Source organism: Chelonoidis abingdonii, chromosome 11 (genome assembly GCF_003597395.2).
Source record: "Chelonoidis abingdonii isolate Lonesome George chromosome 11, CheloAbing_2.0, whole genome shotgun sequence".
NCBI lineage: Eukaryota > Metazoa > Chordata > Testudines > Testudinidae > Chelonoidis > Chelonoidis abingdonii.
The window spans coordinates 44031059-44051834 of record NC_133779.1 but is presented as its reverse complement, the minus strand read 5'-3'; the positions used below and the strand labels follow the sequence as shown (position 1 = coordinate 44051834).

Sequence of the window (20776 nt, the reverse complement as noted above, 5' to 3'; positions counted from 1 at the left end):
TGTATTTGCCTAGTTTATCGATCAGGATATCATGCGAGACCATATCAAATGCCTTACTAAAGTCTAGGTATACCACATCCACCGCTTCTCCCTTATCCATAAGACTCGTTATCCTATCAAAGAAAGCTATCAGATTGGTTTGACATGATTTGTCCTTTACAAATCCACGCTGGCTAGTCTTTATCACCTTACCACCTTCCAAGTGTTTGCAGAAGATTTCTTTAATTACTTGCTCCATTATCTTCTCTGGCACAGAAATTAAACTAACTGCAGAGATGGTTTTATCAGGGAAGAGTCAGTTTTCTTTTTGGACCAAACATGGAAGTTTAGTAAACAGATAAACCTCACTACAGATGGTAAGTGCAGTAGGAATTTCCAGCACTCACACTCACTGATACAAATGCCTGCTGGGGCCAATCTGCTGCATGCTATTGATGAGGACAAGCATCTAATTATTTCCATGCCTTACACTTTATGAAGTATTTCCCCCAGTTAAGTCAGTACAAAGAACTATTCTAGCTAGAGGCGAGCATTACAGATAGGGGACTCTCCAAACAGGCAGCACATGCCACACCCATTTTCATTCACAGACATGAGCACTAGATTAGGGCCCAGGGTGGCACGGGAGTCTTTAAGGCCATGAAGCCGTGCACTGGTCAGGTCTGAAAAGAGCCCTTCTCCCTCAAATGAAAGGTCCTGAAAGGTAGTTTGCACCTCCTGGGACAGCCCAGAGGACTATAACCAGGAGCTGTGCCTCATGAGTGACAACCGCGGAGGTGACTACCCTGGCTGCTGAATCCGTAGTGTCCCAGGCCCTCTGGAGGGTGCCTCTTGCCACCACTTTGCCCTTGTCTACCAAGGCAGCAAACTCCTGGGCTCAGTCCTGTGGGAGGCCCTCCTTAATCTTGCTGATGGAGTCCCACAGATTGAAGTTGTACCTGCTCAGCAAGGCCTGATGGTTAGACACCCAAAATTGCAGGCTGGCTGTCGAATAATTTTTCCTGCCTAACAAGTCCAGCCTCTTGGCATCTTTATTTTTTGGTGTGCCACTCGCCTGTCCCCTTTCACTGATGGTGGACATGACCAGAGATTCTGCTGGAGGGTGGTATACAGGTAGTCAAATCTCTTTGTGGGGACATAGTACTTCTTTTCTGCCTTGTTGGAGGTAGGCGAAATGGAAGAGGGGGTCTGCCACACATATGTGACAATTTTAATGACCCCTGGGTGGAGAAGCAATGCAACCTGGGCCAGGGTGGAGGAGGGTATAACATTAAAGAGGTTGTCTGACTCCTCCGCTAGTTCCTCGACCTCCAAGTTCAGGTTGGCAGTCACCCTTCTGAGCAGGTCCTGGTGCTCCTTGAAGTCATCGGGGGGGGCTGTTTGCAAGGGGCCACCGCTTTGTCCAGAGACAACAAAGATGACTGCATAGCAGGGGGAGAGGCAGCTTCCCCTTGCATGTCCTGGGATGGCTCCTTGGGCACTGGGGCCCACTGCGTCGCCCCCACGTCGGATTCAGTTCCGTGTTCCGACTTGGGTGCTGGCTGTGCAAGGGGCAGCTTGTCTGATGCAGCCTGGGAAGAATGGTGGGAGTATGGGACCAGCATAATAGGTAAACTCCATGGGTTCCAGCATTGCCACTGAGTGGGCCATTGCCCCTGCCTTCACACCACCGTCACTGCAGGAATCATGCTGGTCTCGCAGGCCTGTGGCTGTAGTAAGATGAGGCCCTGAAACATGAACTCTTGTATCAAAGGCCCAGTCTGAGGCTTGAAGCCTGAACCAAAGTACTTCCAGGCATTGCTAAGCAAAAGCTGGTCTGTGAGCCAGAGGCAGGCCCCACTCACAGAAGCTGGCGAGAAGAGGGCTGCTAGAAGCAGGTGCATCCACACATAAGTGCTAATAAGAGGAACTTGTGCCAAGATGGCATGAGAACACTCCACAGAGATAACAACTAACAGGCTGGTGCATCTTAAAGACAGGGTCAAAAGGACAACATGATGGATAGATTTGTTTGAACCAACATGATCAAAGAAGGAGACAGCCCCCAATGAGTCAAGGGGCTGTACCTTCAGTACGTCAGTAGGGATGAGCAATCTGTCCTGTAACTGTATAAAAGTAGGTCCCGGAGTGCACATCTTTGTCTGCCCCAGGGGGCAGTGGAAAGTCCTGCCACTGACTGAGCCAGTCCACTTGTAATATGTCTTGTAGAGTCTACAGGAAACTATTACTGTGCTTCGTTTGACAATAAACCTGGCTTGGGTTCCTTTGTACCTCACTAGAGTCTGGGGCCTTTGGGGATTCTCTCGGGGTCTGCTGTGTCAGCTATCTGCGCCGAACTGGGGCATCACACAGAGGGAACACGCAAGCAGCCAATTGTTATCATCATCGAACAAGAGCAGAGCACCACACCGGTAGCTACTGACAACAGTGGCGATTTGCCTTTTATAGGCGAGGAGCTGAGCTCCACTTCAGGCTCAGACCATTGTCCTCCCAGTGACCAGGGCCGAGTTGCAGATGCCTGAGTCTGCTGACAGACCCTTGCTGGCGACCAGTAAAGAGAGGACAAGGACTGGTGCCTGCCCGAAGAGCAATACTGGGGAACCGGAGACCAGTGCCGTGGCCAGGAATGATCCTGTACTGGGGGGAAATCGATGCCTGGGAGACTGCCTAGGTGATGGTGATCTGTGCAGTGGTGAACTCTGGCAGGACGCCCAATGGGTATGGGGATCGGTGTTGCGACTCAAGTGTCCCACGCCTTGCAGGCGGAGACCTTGGCATCAGGACCTGTGTCTTCTAATCAGGGACTGAGGCTGCAGTGCCAGGGTCCGAGACCATGGTGATGGGGACGGACACCTGCAGTCCAGTGATCAGGGATGCTCCACTGCTTTAGTGGGCTGTCCAGTAACCTACCTGTAGATGCTGGGGCCTTGGCTGGGTCTGTCACCTGGCTTGGCATCTGCAGTGCTGCTAGCCTTGCTCTTTGGCCACCAGGCCCACTTCAGGCACAGATGACCCTACTAGGAGCTGGGACCCCCTGTCGCTCTCAGAAGTCGTGGAGGGATCCCTGGTTGACTAGGGAGTCCAACCGCAGCGATACTCCTGAACAGTTCTGGGGTGGGCACATGGCCTGACACAGGCCCTCTGCCAAAGGCCCCCTTTTTCTGTGGTGCTCGCAGGCCAGTTGACTTCAACTGCTTCTTAGGCACTGGGAAGGGGGAACGGTGTTGGGAGGGTTCTGGTGCTGGTGGTGCGCTGTGTGCCGACACTGAGATGCTGGGCGTGGAGTCCGATCGAAAGGGCTTTTAGGTAGGATGAAGCGCACTCTCCATGAAGAGGACCCTCAAGCAGATATTTGGCCTCTGAGTTTGAAGCCAAAAGTTTTTGCAGATCTTATCCTTTCTCTGGGACAACCCCAAATACTTTAAACAGCTCTCGTGGGAGTCACTAATGGGCACTGCCCAGCTGCATGATGAACAAGGGTTAATGGCATGCTGCATTCTTAGGTGAGGTCCCAGCTGGGATTCTAACTCCTAAACAATTACTCTAACACTTAATTTAAAGATCTAAGTACCTATTAACTAACAACAAAGGAGACAGAACAATGGACTGTAAGAACAGCTAATGCTCTTGCAATGCAACACAAGGCGCTCCAACTAACCATCACGGGTGTTGAGAAGGAACTGAGAGGGCGTAGGGTTGGCAACGCCTAATATACCAGCGCATGAACGTGGCACTCAAGAGGGTGCTAAAGCTGACCCTACAGATACCACTAAGGCAGGAGTCCACAACGCGGTGCCCTGGGCCCCATGACGCCCACTGGGGCGTCTAAGTGCGCCTGCGTACTGGCTGGTGGACAAGCATCCGCCGAAATGCCGCCGACAAACTGTGTCATCCAGAGGCATCGCTGCCAAAATGCTGCTGATTTTTGGTGGCATTTCGGTGGCGAAGCCTTTGGATGACGCTGCTTGTCAGCAGCATTTCGGTGGTGATGCCTATTGACGTTGCCGCTTGTTGGCGGAATTTCGGCAGATGCTCGTCGGCCGCCACAGTCCTCCGTGGCTCGAAAGGTTGGGGACCACTGCACTAAGGGAAAAATCCCTGATGATTGTGCATGTCGGCATGCACACACCTAGAATAGAAACAACATGAACAAGCACTCAAAGAATAATTTTTAGTGCTCCAGACAGTGTGCCAGGGTGCACTAGGCCCCGAGACCCCTGCTGAAGACCAAACTGCCTCAGAAAAGGGTATTGGAGAGGGTCTTCCAGTTGCCTAGAGAGGCAGCATCAAACACAGCCAATCAGGAGAGAGGCTGCAGGGATCCGCCAATCAGGGTCCAGCAAGCTTGTATAAAAGGAGCTGAGGGCCAGAGTGAGACTGGGGGATCAAGAGGTGCTCCTGGCTGGCTGCAGGGGCTGGACAGATCAGTTGCTGTCATGGACCGTGAGAGCCAGAGAACAGCTCTTGGTTCTCTGCTGGGACTAAGCAGGTAGTTACTGGCAGGGAGTAGGGGAGCGAGGAAGGAGCTTTTGGCTGGCTGCTGGGACTCAAAAATAGGCTACAAGGAAGTGGCCTGGGGAACCATAGGGCAGCAATTAGTAAAGGGGCTGCTATACTTAAAAGGTCCCAGGGGTTGCGACCCAGAGCAGTGGGTGAGACTGCTATGCCCTAAGGAAGAGAATTAGAATTGTGGCAACCCAGGGAAGGGGACTGCACTGGGACTGACTCAGTGGGGAGCTGTGGGCAGTGAAGTGAGTCCAAGAGTGAAATCTTTGGTGAGCTTAAACTCAAAAAGGAAGCTTACAAGAAGTGGAAATTTGGACAGATGACTAGGGAGAAGTATAAAAATATTGCTAGAGCATGCACGGATGTAATCAGGCAGGCCAAAGCACAATTGGAGTTGCAGCTAGCAAGGGATGTGAAGGGTAACAAGAAGGGTTTCTACAGGTATGTTAGCAACAAGAAGGCGGTCAGGGAAAGTGTGAGACCCTTACTGAATGGGGGGAGGCAACATAGTGACAGATGATGTGGAAAGAGCTGAAGTACTCAATGCTTTTTTTTAAACTCGGTCTTCACAGACAAGGTCAGCTTCCAGACTGCTGCACTGGGCAACACAGTATGGGGAGGAGGTGAGCAGCTCTCAGTGGTGAAAGAACAGGTTAAGGACTATTTAGAAAAACTGGACATGCACAAGTCCATGGGTCCAGATCTAATGCATCCAAGGGTGCTGAGGGAGTAGCTGATGTGATTACAGAGCCATTGGTCATTATCTTTGAAAATTTGTGGCGATCGGGGGAGGTCCTAGATGACTGGAAAAGGGCAAATATAGTGCCCATATTTAAAAAAGAGAGGAAAGAGAACCTGGGGAACTACAGACTGGTCAGCCTCACTTCAGTCCCCAGCAAAACCATGGAGCGGGTCCTCAAGGAATCCATTTTCAAGCACTTGGAGGAGAGGAAGGTGATCAGGAACAGTCAACATGGATTCACCAAGGGCAAGTCATGCCTGACCAACCTGATTGCCTTCTATGATGAGATAACTGGTTCTATGGATATAGGGAAAGCGGTGGATGTGATATATATTGACTCTGGCAAAGCTTTTGATACGGTCTCCCACAGTATTCTTGCCAGCAAGTTAAAGAAGTATGGATTGGATGAATGGACTACAAGGTGGATAGAAAGCTGGCTTGATTGTCAGGCTCAACAGGTAGTGATCAATGGCTCGATGTCTAGTTGGCAGCCAGTATCAAGCGGAGTGCCCCAGGGGTCAGTCCTGGGGCCAGTTTTGCTCAACATCTTTATTAATGATCTGGATGATGGGATGAATTGCACCCTCAGCAAGTTTGCAGATGACATTAAGCTGGAGGGAGAGGTAGATATGCTGCTGGGTAGGGATAGGGTACAGAGTGACCTAAACAAATTGGAGGATTAGGCCAAAAGAAATCTGATGAGGTTCAACAAGGACAAGTGCAGAGTCCTGCACTTAGGAAGGAAGAATCCCATGCACCGCTACAGGCTGGGGACTGACTGGCTAAACAGCAGCTCTGCAGAAAAGGACCTGGGGATTACAGTGGATGAGAAGCTGGTCATGAGTCAGCAGTGTGCCCTTGTTGCCAAGAAGGCCAATGGCACATCAGGCTGTATTAGTAGGAGCAATGCCAGCAGATTGAGGGAAGTGATTATTCTGCTCTGTTTGGTACTGGTGAGGCCACACCTGGAGTACTGTGTCCAGTTTTGGTCCCCCCACTACAGAAGGGATGTGGATGAATTGGGGAGAGTCCAGCAGAAGGCAACGAAAATGATTAGGAGGGTGGGGAACATGACTTATGAGGAGAGGCTGAGGGAACTGGGGTTATTTAGTCTGCAGAAGAGTGGGGGGATTTGATAGCAGCCTTCAACTATCTTAAGAGGGGTTCCAAAGAGGTTGGAGCTAGGCTGTTCTCAGTGGTGGCAAATAACAGAACAAGAAGCAGTGGTCTCAAGTTGCAGTGGGGGAGGTCTATGTTGGATATTAGGGAACACTATTTCACTAGGAGGGTGGTGAAACACTGGAATGGGTTACCTAGGGAGGTGGTAAAATCCCCATCCTGAGAGGTTTTTAAGGCCTGGCCTGACAAAGCCCTGGCTGGGATGATTTAGTTGATGTTGGTCCTGCTTTGAGCAGGGGATTGGACTGGATGACCTCCTGAGGTCTCTTCCAACCCTAATATTCTATGATTCTAAGAGGGATGGCTCAGCAGGAAGGCTGGGATCAACTGAGGACTCAAGGAGAGGAAAGGAGCCCCCAGGGAGGAAGCCCTAGGAGCGCTGCTCAATACCAAGGTAGGAACCTTGCAACCCAGCTGGACCACACGAGGGTACTGTGACAGGCCCTGTTGGACTGTTAAAGACTGAGCCCAGTGACGGGTGCAGGACACTAAGGATGTTTTGGACTGTGTACTCCAGAAGAGGTTTGTTTCTTTTGTACATGGACAGAATGTGACTCAGCCGGAGGGCTGAGGCACCAAAGACCTGCCTGACAAGTGCAGCGGATGACAAGGGCACTGTGAGCGGAGAAAAAAACTGCGGGCAGATGCACTCAAACAGGGGGCTCTTGTGTGAGGTGAGTCCAACCCATTACACAGTCCAACTTCAGTCTCTGGTCAAAAGTAAAGCTTTGCCATGACAAACATGATGACTGTGATGCAGTATTAAAAAACTCCAGTAAAAACAAAAGGAATCATATATAGTTTAAAGACACATAAGTGAATCTTAAAATAAAATTCATGCAGCAGTCAAGCTTTCAAAGAATTTATTTAGACTTATAAGGAGGTTATGTTTTTTTCTGGTATGGGCAAAATAGCTGTGGTGGCAGCACCACAGGAAGATGATCTACTGCTGTGCATCTGGAAGTATGGCTGGCAGCAGCACAAGAAGACTGCCCACAAGCATTTGTCCATCACAGCATTCTTTCATCTGTTCCTAAGAAAAGAAATAGCCCCAGGAGCATGTGGACAAGACACTAAAACTGAGGAGGGCTGCAATTCTGCAAACAAACAATTTAAGGAGGCGCCATGAGCACACATATTTCCAAGGGTTTCAAGCAGAGGTAGGATGGCAATCTTTAGGATATGCTATATCCATCAGACCTTAACTCAGAACTTCCCTTAGAGAAGAGAAAAACTGTTTATTGTTCTTATTTTGGATGATAACTCTGTTAAACATGTCATGAGCTGAAGAGATCTCCTGTCTATGATATTTATTGCCTTGTTCAGGACATTAAATCCAAGAGCATTATGCAACTTCGAAGAAACCAGCAGGCACACAACAAAAAGCCAGAAAATTATAGACCCAACAGGTATTCTGACCTTAGCTTATATTAGTTAATATTTATATATTTTCAATACTATCCCCAGAGGAACATTACTCCCAAGGTAGGAAGAACATCTCTTGCATAAGGTAGTGACGCCAAATTTCCATTAGAAGAGGTACTCCACAGTAACTATTTTCCCCCATGAGCTAAAACAATTATTAAATGTAATTGGGGAGGGAAGATGGGAGAGACTCTGAACTCCTCCACAAAAGTCACTGTTGGGTGAATAGCAGTGATTGCTTTCCACAATCTTCCTTTGTTTTCGAGGCCTCTGGCTTGCACAGGCACACACTGAACTTTTTTATCGATCTCATAAGGTTGTAAAGAGTAATCTATGTATTTTCAGAGACTTTTTAAAGTTTTGGGAGCTTCAGATAAAATCTGATGCAGGTACCCCTTCTCTGAGGAGGAGAGGCCTTGGGTGCTCATCTTCTATAAGACTCCAAATGAGCCCCAATATAGGTAAGATCCCCAAGTCCATGCTTTCTGGACATATCAAATCAGGACACATCTCGTCAGCAAAAAGCCTTTATTATTTTTCCAGTGGTAGTTGAAGACTGGAGAAAGCCTACTTGTACACTAATACCACACCTGCTATCCCAGGCAGTAAAACCACCCTAGGAAATAGAGGCTGAGGTAGATCTTAGATAACATCCCTTTAATTCTTGGTTCTCTTCCCAGAAATTAGGCTCCACTGATGCAATGCACTGCACATCTGGGCTTTCTTCAGCCTACTGTAAGAAAACCTCTAAACCTAGTTGAGTTGAAAGAGTGGGATCCTACAGTGGCAACCTGTGTAATTCAAATTCCCTAAGCATAGGCGGCAGAGGCAGAGAAATGAATGCAGACCTTACCCCTGCAATGGCAGGCTACAGCTTTCAATGGCACTACAAACATTTTCTCTACTATCTTTTAACTGTTGGCCCATAACTGATCCAGGGAGAGCCTCCAAACAGAAATGACAAAGCTCAGCAGAGCTGCAGCTACTGCAATTGTCCTCCCACATTGCAGTGCAGGAAACTAGTTTTAGAGGTGCCAAAATCTCTAAAGTTGGATAATGTAAAGAGCAAAAGGGAATAAGTGATTGATACCACACTGGAAAAATGTAAGAATGCAGACAGTGGCTTCTAGTGGAAACATGGACAAGCACTTAACTGTACCATCACTAGAGGGTGCTGTGCCATTGTAACAGTTGCATTCTTCCCAAACCATGACATTTTTACAGCCAAAAAACCATGGGTACGGGTAAAGTTACATGAAACCTAGAAGAACACATATTAATAGCTGCTCCTTCCCCAATTACTAGTCCCATGATTTTTAATGAAACACCAAATAGTAGCTACAGAGGCTTTAATGATAAATGCAGCAACTCCAATTCATGCCTGCCCAAGAGATGGAAAATAAGATTGGGAAATAATTAAATTTTATTTTATGGATTGTTATCAATTTTTTTACTTACTAAACTGTTTTAATAATTTGATTAGAAGTGGTTTACTGGCTAAGGGTTGAGAATCATTCCTCTCCCGCTTAGGATTTTAACTTGCAAAAGTGAAGTGGAGGAGCAAGTCTCAAGTTTTAACCAGCAAGCAAAGATTTTTTTATTTTCTTTTGGGGAGTGGGGGGAGAGAAACAGAAAAGAGGGCCAACACAAATCCCACTTTCAGGTGACTCGTGTCACCCTAATGTCAGTCCTCTTTTAATCACTTTTACTGTAGCAGAAAGGGAAATGGGTGAAGCTTAGTCCTGGGATAGAAAAGGTGATCACATTTATTCAAGCAAATAACTTATAAAAATATTGTGATAAATTGTTGCATGGTTGCCCCTCTTAAAAAAAGGAGGACCAATACATTGGCGAGAAGAATGGGAAATCCATTTAGGACATTACAGTGGACAGCGGTAAAAGGGAATTAGGTGGTTATGAAGAGACCTTTAGTGTATGAATATCTTCTCTGTGGATCATTTAATTTACTATTACATTCAGTTTCATCATTCCAAGACATGGAATAATCTATTAATTTAATAAACCACAGTGAAAATCCTGTCATTTTTAAAATAAAAACCATTATACTAGATGCCAGATTGCAAACCCCTTACTCACACTGGTAAGCAGTTACTCATGAGTAGTTCCACTGAAGTCAATGAATTTGTATAAGTAACTGCTCACCGATGTTAGTAAGGCACTCACAATCTGTCTCTAAGTAAAAACAGGAAAGTCAGATGAGCTTAAGAGAGAGAGATTTTTTAACTTGGATCATAGTCAGGAATCTTGGTGTGGGTTGTGAAGGGGTTATATCACATTTATGTCTTATAGTGATTTTCATACACCCTGATTTTCTTAATTATTTTGTTCATGTTGACAGTTACATTACAAGTTTGTTTAAAAGACAGATATAAGGGATTCTTTTTTAGCTTTGCACAGGACCAAAGAACAACTTTCCAGTTTACAGTTCAGTCTTGTAGAAGCTTACGATATGCAAAATACTAGCAGCAATTTTTTAAAATGGTGGTATGCAGTCCAAGAGATAATAATTAGTTACTGACTTTAAGGATCCTGCTAGGATGCATCCTGTAATACAGGGGTGGCCAACCTGAGCCTGAAAAGGAGCCAGAATTTACCAATGAACATTGCCAAAGAGCCACAGTAATATGTCAGCATCCCCCCATCCGGTACCACCCTCCAGCCCCCAGCCCACCGGCAGCCACACCAATCAGTGCCTCCTCACTCCCCCCACCTGCTGCAATCAGCTATAGGGGCGGAGCGAGAGCATGGCAGGCTCGGGAGAAGGGGCAGGAGTCTTGGGGGAAGGGGTGGAGTGGTGGCAGGACCTGGGGCAGAGCAAGGGGTTGAGCAGTGAGCGCTCCACAGCACATTGGAAAGTTAGCATCTGTAGCTCTACCCTCAGAGTCAGCACCTATACAAGGAGCTGCCTATTAACCTCTGAAGAGCTGCATGCGCTCAGGAGCCACAGGTTGGCCACCCCTACTATAATACATTCCACTTGCAAAGAACTCAGCCATTGCAGATCAGTTATGTCATTTTCAGTCAGTTATGGCACTGACAGTCAAAGCTGTCTCTTTACAGTTTAAAGAGAGACTGGTGATTGACTTAATCAGTCAATTTTTTTTAAATTTTAAGATGATTATTATGAGCCAGATGCCACTATCTTTATGCACACTGAATAATATTTTACTTCACAAACAGTTTGATACCAATGGAACTACTTATGGAATAAGGTCCTACTCATTGTGAGAAAGGACGTAAAAATTGGCTCTAGATATCTATATTAATAAACCACCATAGCAGGGAATTTCTCCATATCCCTTTTGGAGTTCTTAAGGTTCACATTTCTTCCACTCTACACCTATCCTTGAAGCCTTCTATGGCAGCAATGTTATTTCTGCCAAAAGACTGGGCACAGGACTTAGAGCGGGGAACTCTGTAAAGATTTAAAACATGTTATCTAACTCCTCTGTACCACTCTAGATACTATAGTGATAAGCACACCTATAAATGCTTAATTAGACAGTTTCTTCATCTGTAAAACGGGGATAATAATACTTACTCATCTTTGTAAAGTATTTTGAGATATAGGCCTTGATTTTCAGATGCGCTAGGCATTCACATCTCCAAATGAAATCAACAGGAGCTGCAAGTACTCAGAATCTCAGAAAATCAGGTCCCTATTGTAGAAAAGTGCTATATAAGTACTATTATGATTATTATTTATCTTTTGGAGCTCATCAATACTGCTTTCTTAAGAGTGAATTTGCCCTGGTGCAGAGGACCAGCACAAGGTCTAAGTACTATGTAAAAGAATCTCCTTAGTTATTTTCCCTAGACAGTAGGAGATCCCAGACAGGGTCAGTTACCTACATGGTATTGGTGGGTGGACTTATATATAGGCTCCTTGTTTCTTAGTCCTTGTAAGGGGGAACCATACCCTTCTTAAGTCTCTTCTGATGGAGACTCAAAAGGAAAATTAAGCATTTCAGCTCACCCAAGAATAACTTCTTCCTGGGATCAACAGTACCTTCTTAGTTCTGGGCTATCTGCACAGCAGATTGCAAGGAGTCCTTCTGGCTGGGCTGCTGAATCTGGCCCACTTTGTCAGGCTTTCCCTGGGAGTTAGCTAGGCTCCTCATGGAGATCTCCTGGATCCTAGTTCCCCCATGGCTTCAGGAGTTGCTCCAGCAGTTTCCTGCTCAGGGTGATCTCTCTCCCCTGCTCACTACAGTTTCCTCCTTTTTAAAGGCCTGCTCCCTACAATACATAATTGAGAGGGCCGGAGGGGCAGGGCTAGTCCTGCACATAGGGCGTCTCTGGCACTTTTGTCATCAGTGTGGGATCTGTACACTCCATCACATTGTATTTTTAGAATTTAAGGGGTTAGTAACAGTATATAGGTTTTGCGTTGAATTCTCTACGTTCATGCCCAATTCTGATAAATCTAGAAATTCACTTCAACTTTTAATTAAAATTTGAGAAGTGACATGTCTGTCCATCAAACCTGCAATGAGTGCTCCCATTGTCTGGGTAGGCTTCTGGCAGGATCATTAACATTTTATACAAAGACAAAAAAGATTTTCAGTTCCTCAGCCATGGTAACATGTCTATCTGCTCCAGTGGGAATATACTATTGCAAACAAAAATGCTCAGATGCTAGACATTTAACGCTTATTTTCAGAAAAGACTCTAATCTTTAGAAACAGAACATCCAAAGGAGAGTACCACTATCATAGCTTGGGGAGGAGGTGCTTTCTAACAAACAATCACTAATAGCTGAATAAAAATGCAACTGCAGTCTCATTTTGGTCAAAACAAGAACCTCACAGCTTCTTCCTTCCAGTCTTGCTCAAATAATTACATTGTAATGTGAAAAGAGATGTAATCACGAACAGCTACTAAACCATACATCAGTAGGTCTCACTGTAGTCTCTGAAGCATTTGCTAATTGTCTATGGAGAGCTCACTGGTCACATGATGCCAGCTCTCCTCTTTGTTTCCATCTGCCAAATCTCATTAAAAGAAAACTAAAAATACAATATTTTACTAACATAAACAATTGCTGTAGCTGCGGCAGGGATGCTATGTGATCACAAATGGGAGGGGAAGTGGGTCCATGCAATCAGAAATGGGAGGAGAGATGTCCATGAAACAATCTCTCTATTAAGTTGTTAGCTACACTGTGAAAAAAAAGTTTGGGAACCTCAGTTCTTTACATTAACCATTATGTATAAAAAGCAGCAGATAAACAGCACTTAGCTATACAATGAATAGGAAGCAGAGATGCATCATTGGTAAAACATGAAGTTCCTTCACTTTACAAGCCAGCCACACTAAACATGACTGTGTTATCATAAATCAATAAAAGCAAGACAACTAAAGGAACTTTTTATGTTGACACTGTGCTCAGTACCTGAGTATCTCAAGCTCTGCCAGCCCCTTTACTGTCATGATCTTTTAGGTTGTTGAATAAAGCTGTCTTACCTTCTTCAAGGCTGATACTCAGCAACACTTTCAGATTGCTGGAGGTTGTTTGCTGACTGGGGTTACATTTTAAATCTTCACTGGGTCAGATTCTGATAATTATCATGCATGTAATTTTTCACAGGCTTGAATTAAGTTGGTGGTTTTATTTCAGCTGCCTATTAGTAGCAGCTCTTCAAGGTTCTAGTTGAAAGAAGAGAGTTTCCTCTGGAATATCAGACAGCAGCGTTTCACTGGTACTACTTACTCTGTTGTTTTGTACACATCAGAGTACAGCCCCGCCTTCTGGTACTTCTTCTTTGGGGGCCTAGGAGCCTTTTTCTCACGCTGGGTAAAAGTAGGCAAATGCTGCTCAGTGTTTTCAGATTCATGCGCCTTCCCAATGGCTTCTAGGTGACTAGGTGATTCAGTTGATGTCTCAGAAAAGCTGGAAGAAAATGTAAAGATGAACTTAATGCAACAGTATTATTCTATATTGTACAAAGAAGCCCAACAAAGAAGTCTCTGCAGATTATTAAATGGCCAGATGTCTTTATCAGATTAAAATTTTTTTTGCCAATTTTTGCATTTTAGACAGGATATTTTACAAGTAACAATTAACATTGTACAAAAACAAGAAATCAACTTTATTGGAGTGTAAAGCACAAAGTAACTTAAATATCTGTTTTATATATGTATAATCATAAACAGGTGTCTAGCAGTCTGTGCACATATATACAAGTAGGCACACATGCTCACATCATGTTACTAAATTTCTCCAGCCTATAGAGAGAAATATTTACAACTTTAGAACTAATTTCATTTCAACGTAAGTTCATTTTTGGTTCTGGAAACAGCAAGCTGTTTGTTGACAAACTGATGAAGTTATCCAGGACTCCTCCAGAATTTTAAGATGGTTATTTTCCTCATAGTCATGAAGACCTAGGGCTTGATTCTCTCTCATTTACACTAGTATAAATCAGAAGTGACTCCACTAAAGTCAATGGGACAACCCAGTGTTGGTGAGTGTAACCGAAGGTATGTCTACTCTGCAAACGAAGGTGTGACTGCACTGCAGGTAGGCATACCCATGCTAGCTTTAGTCTAGTTAGCGTGGGTAACAGTAGTTGTGAAAACCAAATGGCACAGAATCCAGGATGGGCCAGGAACTTGAATACGTACCCAGAGTCCCCACCAAAGCCTGCGCTGCCACATCCAAACTAACGTTACCTGCGGCAATTAGATTAAAGCTAAAGTGGATACATTTACCCATGTTGCAAACGCCCCTTCATTTGTGGTGCAGACGTACCCTGAGGATAATCAGATCCTTGGTTTCTAAACAGAGCTTGACATAATGTCTACGAAACGCCCTGATGATGGAATAATATTCAATTGTTATAAAATTTGGGTATTAAACATAGGCTATGTCTACACTGCATGCCGCTGGCAGTGGTATGTAGGGTATTTGTTGCTACATGCTGCAGTGAAAAGCAGGTTGCACCCATGCTGCAGTGTCTAGCTACACACATCAATGAAAGACTTAGGAAGGTGGAGCCAGCAGGGAAAGGCTCTGGCAGCAGGAAGCTGCCGGAGCCTTTGCACACTGCCTCCTTGCTCCCAGAGCCTTTCCTTGCTGCTGAAGCCTTTCCCTGTGGCAGAGAAAGATTCCAGCAGTGGGGAGGCAGCAGGACATGACATTGCTAAAAATAGCAGTATAGACAGGTGAGGCATTGCTTGGGTGTGTAGAGCTGTGTAGAGTACATACCCACAGGGTTCCTATTTATACCTGGACTAAAGGGCATGCAGTGTATGTACTCTGCTTGCACCATAAGGAGTGTGCAGTGTAGACATATTCAGAATGGCCTTACCCATGTCAGAGTTCTCTATTTTGATGGGCCTGGTATGCAACCCCATACAATACAGATAACTTTAAGCTTTGTTTCTAAAGCTATTGTGAAAGTAAGAATGACAGCTTGCTGCTGCATAGGTTGAATTATTAGCTAATGGATGTTTGAAGTGGATGCTCACCCAGTATGGCCATTCTTATGATGTTATTTTAAGCAATGCAAAGTCTTGCTCCTTAAGAATCAAATAAGGGGCAACTTGTGATCTGTGGTATTATATACAAATGTTAACAGTAAATACTGCCTGGCCAACACATCCTGGACAAGCAAGGGGAAAGTTCTACCCATATCTTACTGAGGGACACAGAGAAATATCAGCACTGAGATTTGTCCGTCTGTTGGTGGAGACTAACTGATGTAGAATTTAGCTTTCCAATATAAAGGATTGAATTAGGTGGAGATGTTGAAGTGCCATGGTTATGACAGGGTTCTATTTTGCACTTAAACTGAGAGTTCAACCTCTTTTTTTTGTATGAAAAAGACAGTATATCTGCCCCAATTTTTCAGTACATAACCTCTGAATAAAAAAGACGGTTACTCACCTTTGTAACTGTTGTTCTTCGAGATGTGTTGCTCACTTCCATTCCAATTAGGTGTGTGTGCGCCGCGTGCATGCTTGTCGGAAGATTTTTACCCTAGCAACACGCGGTGGGTCGGCTGGGTGCCCCCTGGAGTGGCGCCGTTATGGCGCTGGATATATACCCAACGGCCCTTCAGTTCCTACTTGCTGGCTACTCTGAAAGAGGGGAAGGAGGGGCGGGTTTGGAATGGATATGAGCAACACATCTCGAAGAACAACAGTTACAAAGGTGAGTAACCGTCTTTTCTTCTTCGAGTACTTGCTCATATCAATTCCAATCAGGTGATTCCCAAGCCTTACCTAGGCGGTGGGGTCAGAGCCAGATGTTGCAGAATGCAAAACTACTGAGCCAAATGCTGCATCATCTCTGGACTGTTGAACCAATGCGTAATGTGCGGCAAAGGTGTGAATTGATGACCAGGTGGCTGCCCGACATATTTCCTGGATGGGGACATGGGCCAGGAAGGCAGCAGATGAAGCTTGTGCCCAAGTAGAATGGCCAGTGAGATGGCTAGCCGGAATGTGAGCCAATTCATAGCATGTGCAGATGCAGGATGTTACCCAAGATGAAATCCGTTGGGAAGAGACCGGTAGGCCTTTCATCTGGTCTGCGACAGCTACAAAGAGCTGAGGTGACTTTTGGAAGGGTTTGGTTCTCTCGATATAAAAGGCGTGAGCCCTGCGGACATCCAGGGTGCATAGCTGTTGTTCCCGACGTGATGGGTGCAGCTTCGGGAAGAAGACTGGGAGAAAGATGTCTTGGTTGACATGAAAGGCGGACATCACCTTAGGGAGGAAAGAGGGGTGTGGTCGCAGCTGTACCTTGTCCTTATGGAATACCGTGAGCGGGGGCTCCGCTGTCAAAGCCCGAAGCTCAGATACTCGTCTCGCCGAAGTAATAGCGACGAGGAAGACAGTCTTCCAGGAAAGGTACAGCAGCGAGCAGGTAGTCAGTGGTTCGAAAGGAGCACCCATAAGCTTGGCTTGCACGAGGTTTAGATCCCAGGTAGGGGTCGGGCGTCTAACTTGAGGATACAAATGTTCCAATCCTTTGAGGAACCTTGAAACTGCAGGGTGAGAGAAGATTGAGCGGTCATTTTCCCCTGGATGGAAGGCGGAAATGGCTACCAGGTGGTCCTTTATGGAAGAGACCACTAGGCCCTGCTCTTTTAGGGACCAGAGGTAGTCCAGGACAGTGGGAACGGACACCTGTCTGGGGACTAAGTTACGCTGAGCGCACCAACAGGAGAAACGCTTCCACTTGGCAAGATACGTCATCCTAGTGGAAGGCTTCCTACTGCCCAAGAGCACCTGCTGGACCGAAGCAGAGCAACGCAACTCAGACTGGCTCAACCACGCAGCAACCATGCTGTGAGATGAAGGGACTGCAGGTCCGGATAGAGAAGACTGCCGAAGTCCTGTGTTATGAGGTCCGGCCAGAGTGGCAGGGGAAGCGGGTCTGCCACGGAGAGGTCGAACAAAGTGGTGTACCAGTGCTGCCTCGGCCATGCTGGAGCAATAAGGATCAGGTGGGCGCTGTCCGTGCGGAGCTTGAGTAGGACTCTGTGGACGAGTGAAAACGATGGGAAGACATAAAGTAGGTGCCTGTCCACGGGATCAGAAATGTGTCTGAGAGGGAGCCCGGGGAGCGTCCCTGGAAGGAGCACAACACCTGGCATTTCCTGTTCTCTCGGGAGGCAAAGAGGTCTATGTGGGGAAAGCCCCACTTCTGGAAAACAAAATGGATGACGTCCAGGTGAATCGACCACTCGTGAGACAGGAAGGATTTGCTGAGGTGATCCGCCAAAGTGTTCTGGACTCCTGGGAGAAAAGACGCTACCAATTCGATTGAGTGGGCTACGCAAAAGTTCCAAAGGTGGACGGCTTCTTGACAAACGAGGGAGGAGCGTGCTCTGCCCTGCTTGTTTATGTAAAATATGGCCGTTGTGTTGTCCGTGAACACTGATACACAACAGCCTTGGAGATGGTCTCGAAACACTTGGCATGCTAGACGGATTGCTCTCAGCTCCTGCACATTGATGTGTAAAGCCAGTTGTTGGAGTGATCAGAGGCTTGAGTGCGAAGGCTCCCAAGGTGGGTACCCCAACTTAGAGATGAGGAGTCTGTGGTTAGGGCCATCGAGGATTGTGGTGGGTGAAACGGTATCCCTGCACAGACTAATGCAGGGTCTAGCTACTAGGTTAGGGAACCCAGAACCTTCCTGGGGATAGTAAGCACCAAGTCCAGGCTGTCTCTGCGTGGTTGGTATATTGAAGCAAGCCAAGCTTGGAAGGGACGGAGTGCTTGGTCACGAAGGTGCAGGAGGCCATGTGACCTACGGGGTTGAAGCAAACTGGAGGTGGTATCCCTCTTCCACCGTGCGTAGGACCCAACAATCTGAAGTTAGCTGGGACCAGGCAGGGAGGAATTGGGAGACGCGGTTGAAAAAGGGAGGAGAAGGAACCGGTAGGGTAACTGGTGGGCCGTCCTTGGGCATCCCATCAAAAGTTCGGCTTGGGCTCCGCTGGTGGTTTAGGGGGCACCTGATTTTGAGCTCCTTGAGGGCCAGACTGTCTCCGACGATTCCCCCTGCCACGCCTTCTGGTAACGTCCTGATGTGGCCTAGGCTGGGCATAAGGACGGTGAAGCTGGGGCCGGAAAGTCCTGCGTTTGGGTCATTAGTGTGTGCATACCCAGCAAGCGCATTATAATGCGATTGTCCTTCAGACTTTGCAACCTGGAGTCAGTCTTGTCTGAGAAAAGGCCCTGGCCTTCGAAGGGTAAATCCTGAATAGTTTGTTGCAATTCAGGGGGAAGGCCTGATACCTGGAGCCAGGAGATACGCCTCATCATCACTCCTGATGCCAGAGTTCTGGCTGCAGAGTCCGCTGCATCCAGAGAGGTCTGGAGGGAGGTTCTCGCTACCTTTTTACGCTCCTCAAGTAGGGCTGTGAATTCTTGACGGGACTCCTGGGGAAGAAGCTCCGTAAACTTCCCCAAGGACACCCAAGTGTTAAAGTTATACCTACTTAGGAGGGCTTGTTGGTTCGCCACCCTAAGTTGGAGGCCCCCGGCCGAGTATATTTTGCGGCCTAGGAGGTCCATGCACCTAGCCTCCTTTGACTTAGGAGCCGGGGTTTGCTGGCCATGACGCTCCAGTTCATTCACTGATTGGACAACTAGAGAGCAAGGAGGTGGGTGAGTGTAGAGATATTCATACCCCTTTGAGGGGACCATATATTTTCTCTCTACTCCCCTTGCTGTAGGTGGAATTGAAGCTGGGGATTGCCAAACGGTATCCACTGTAGTAAGTGAAGGCCCTGATAAAGGCCCAGTATGAGGCCTGAGCTAAAGTAATGGTCAAGACTTTGCTAACATAAAGCAAAGTTAAGCTGTGAGCCAGAGACAGGCCCTGCTCACAGAAGCTGGCAAGGAAAGGGCTGATGCTGCAAAAAGAAACATACCTAAAAGGTACTGGACACCAGATATCAGAACATTCACATACTTGTACACTCCACACAGAGAACAAGGAACAGGCTGACCCATCCCAATGACAGGGCCAAAAGGGTAATATGATGGATAGAGTTGTATGTATAAGGTGAGAGGTGGCACCTTACTACGCAGCACCTTACTACGTAGAGGGGTTTGTACCTTGCTACGTAGAGGGGTTGCACCTCATACGTCAGGAGTGATGTGTAACTTGTTTGTACCTGTGTATAAGAATGTATCCTGGGGCGATGTCTTTGTCCGGCCGAGGGGGCAGTGGAAAGTCCCGCCACTGACTGAGCCGAGTCCATTGACCGTGGGTACATATTCTCGTAGTATGCCCTGAGTTAGGCTAAGAAACCTACAGGGAACTACTACTGTATCCGATACGGCAATAAACCTGGCCGACGTGCCTTCGTACCTTACTAGACTTTGTGGTTACTGGGGGTTCTCTTCAGGCCTGCTGTGTCAGCTATCTGCGCAGAGCTGGGGCAGCACACAGAGGGAACACACACATGCAGCCGAGTGATACCAACAAGGATAGAGCAGAGCACCACACCGGTAGCATCTGACAACACCTCTGACAACATCTGCATTAGCCTGTATGGTGCGGATGAACGGAAGAGCGACTCTAGTAGGTGCATCAGCCGACAGGATGTCCACAACCGGGTCCTCTATTTCAGGGACCTCCTCCACCTGCAAGTTCATATTCTGAGCCACTCGCCTCAAAAAGTCCTGATGGGCCCTGAGGTCAATTGGTGGAGGGCCTGAGGAGGAGGAGGAGAGGCTCGGGACCTCCTGAGGAGGAGGAGGAGAGGCCCGGGACTAAAGGGTCCTGTAGTGGCTCCTGTACTTGAGGGGCGTCATCTGCATCCGGTGGAACCTCGGCGACTGCAGATGGAATTGGAGCCTCATCCGTGCCGTGGGGGGTGTGGGGGGGTGTGGGCAGCTTAATGTCGCCTCTGGTACCCTGTGTTCTGACGGGTCCAACCATTGAGCCACTGATGGCGCACCTTGGCTTTAGTGGTATGCCCATGGTGTCCAGAAGGACCAGTGATGAGGCCCTTGCTCGTGGCTCTGTCTCTCTGGGAATATATGGCTGGGGACTTCAGAGTCATGCTCCTGATGATAGGATGCGCTACCACCCTGCAATGACACCGATGTGTGTCTGGAAGGACACGGCGGTGCCGACAGGCCCTGGGAGGGCACCACTCTTCTCGACGCTCGGGCCTGGGACGTTGCCGGTTAGTGGTACCAGGAGCTATAACAGCACTGCGAGTGAGACCGGGACCTTTTACCATATCGGTGCCGGGAGGCTGACCAAGATCTTGAGTCCCTTCGTCTGGAGTGACTGCGGGATACACAGTGCCAAGATCGGTGCCATGAGCCGGATCAGTTATAGGAGTATCTGTCCGGCGAACGAGATGCTGAACGGTGCTGCGAGTGTGACTGGTACCACGATGGCGAGCGGCGTTGGGACTGCGAGCA

At 47.3% G+C, this 20776-nt stretch overlaps 1 protein-coding gene across 2 annotated transcripts in view; it reads right to left on the bottom strand.

Moving 5' to 3' along the window:
* ASH1L (ASH1 like histone lysine methyltransferase) overlaps positions 1 to 20776 on the bottom strand; it is a 162366-nt gene that overhangs the window by 53432 nt on the left and 88158 nt on the right. For both annotated transcript variants that reach the window (XM_032767134.2, XM_032767135.2), the window contains exon 6: positions 13587 to 13766. In XM_032767134.2, coding sequence (XP_032623025.1) covers positions 13587 to 13766 — 180 coding nt within the window. The remainder of the gene's footprint in view (positions 1 to 13586; positions 13767 to 20776) is intronic.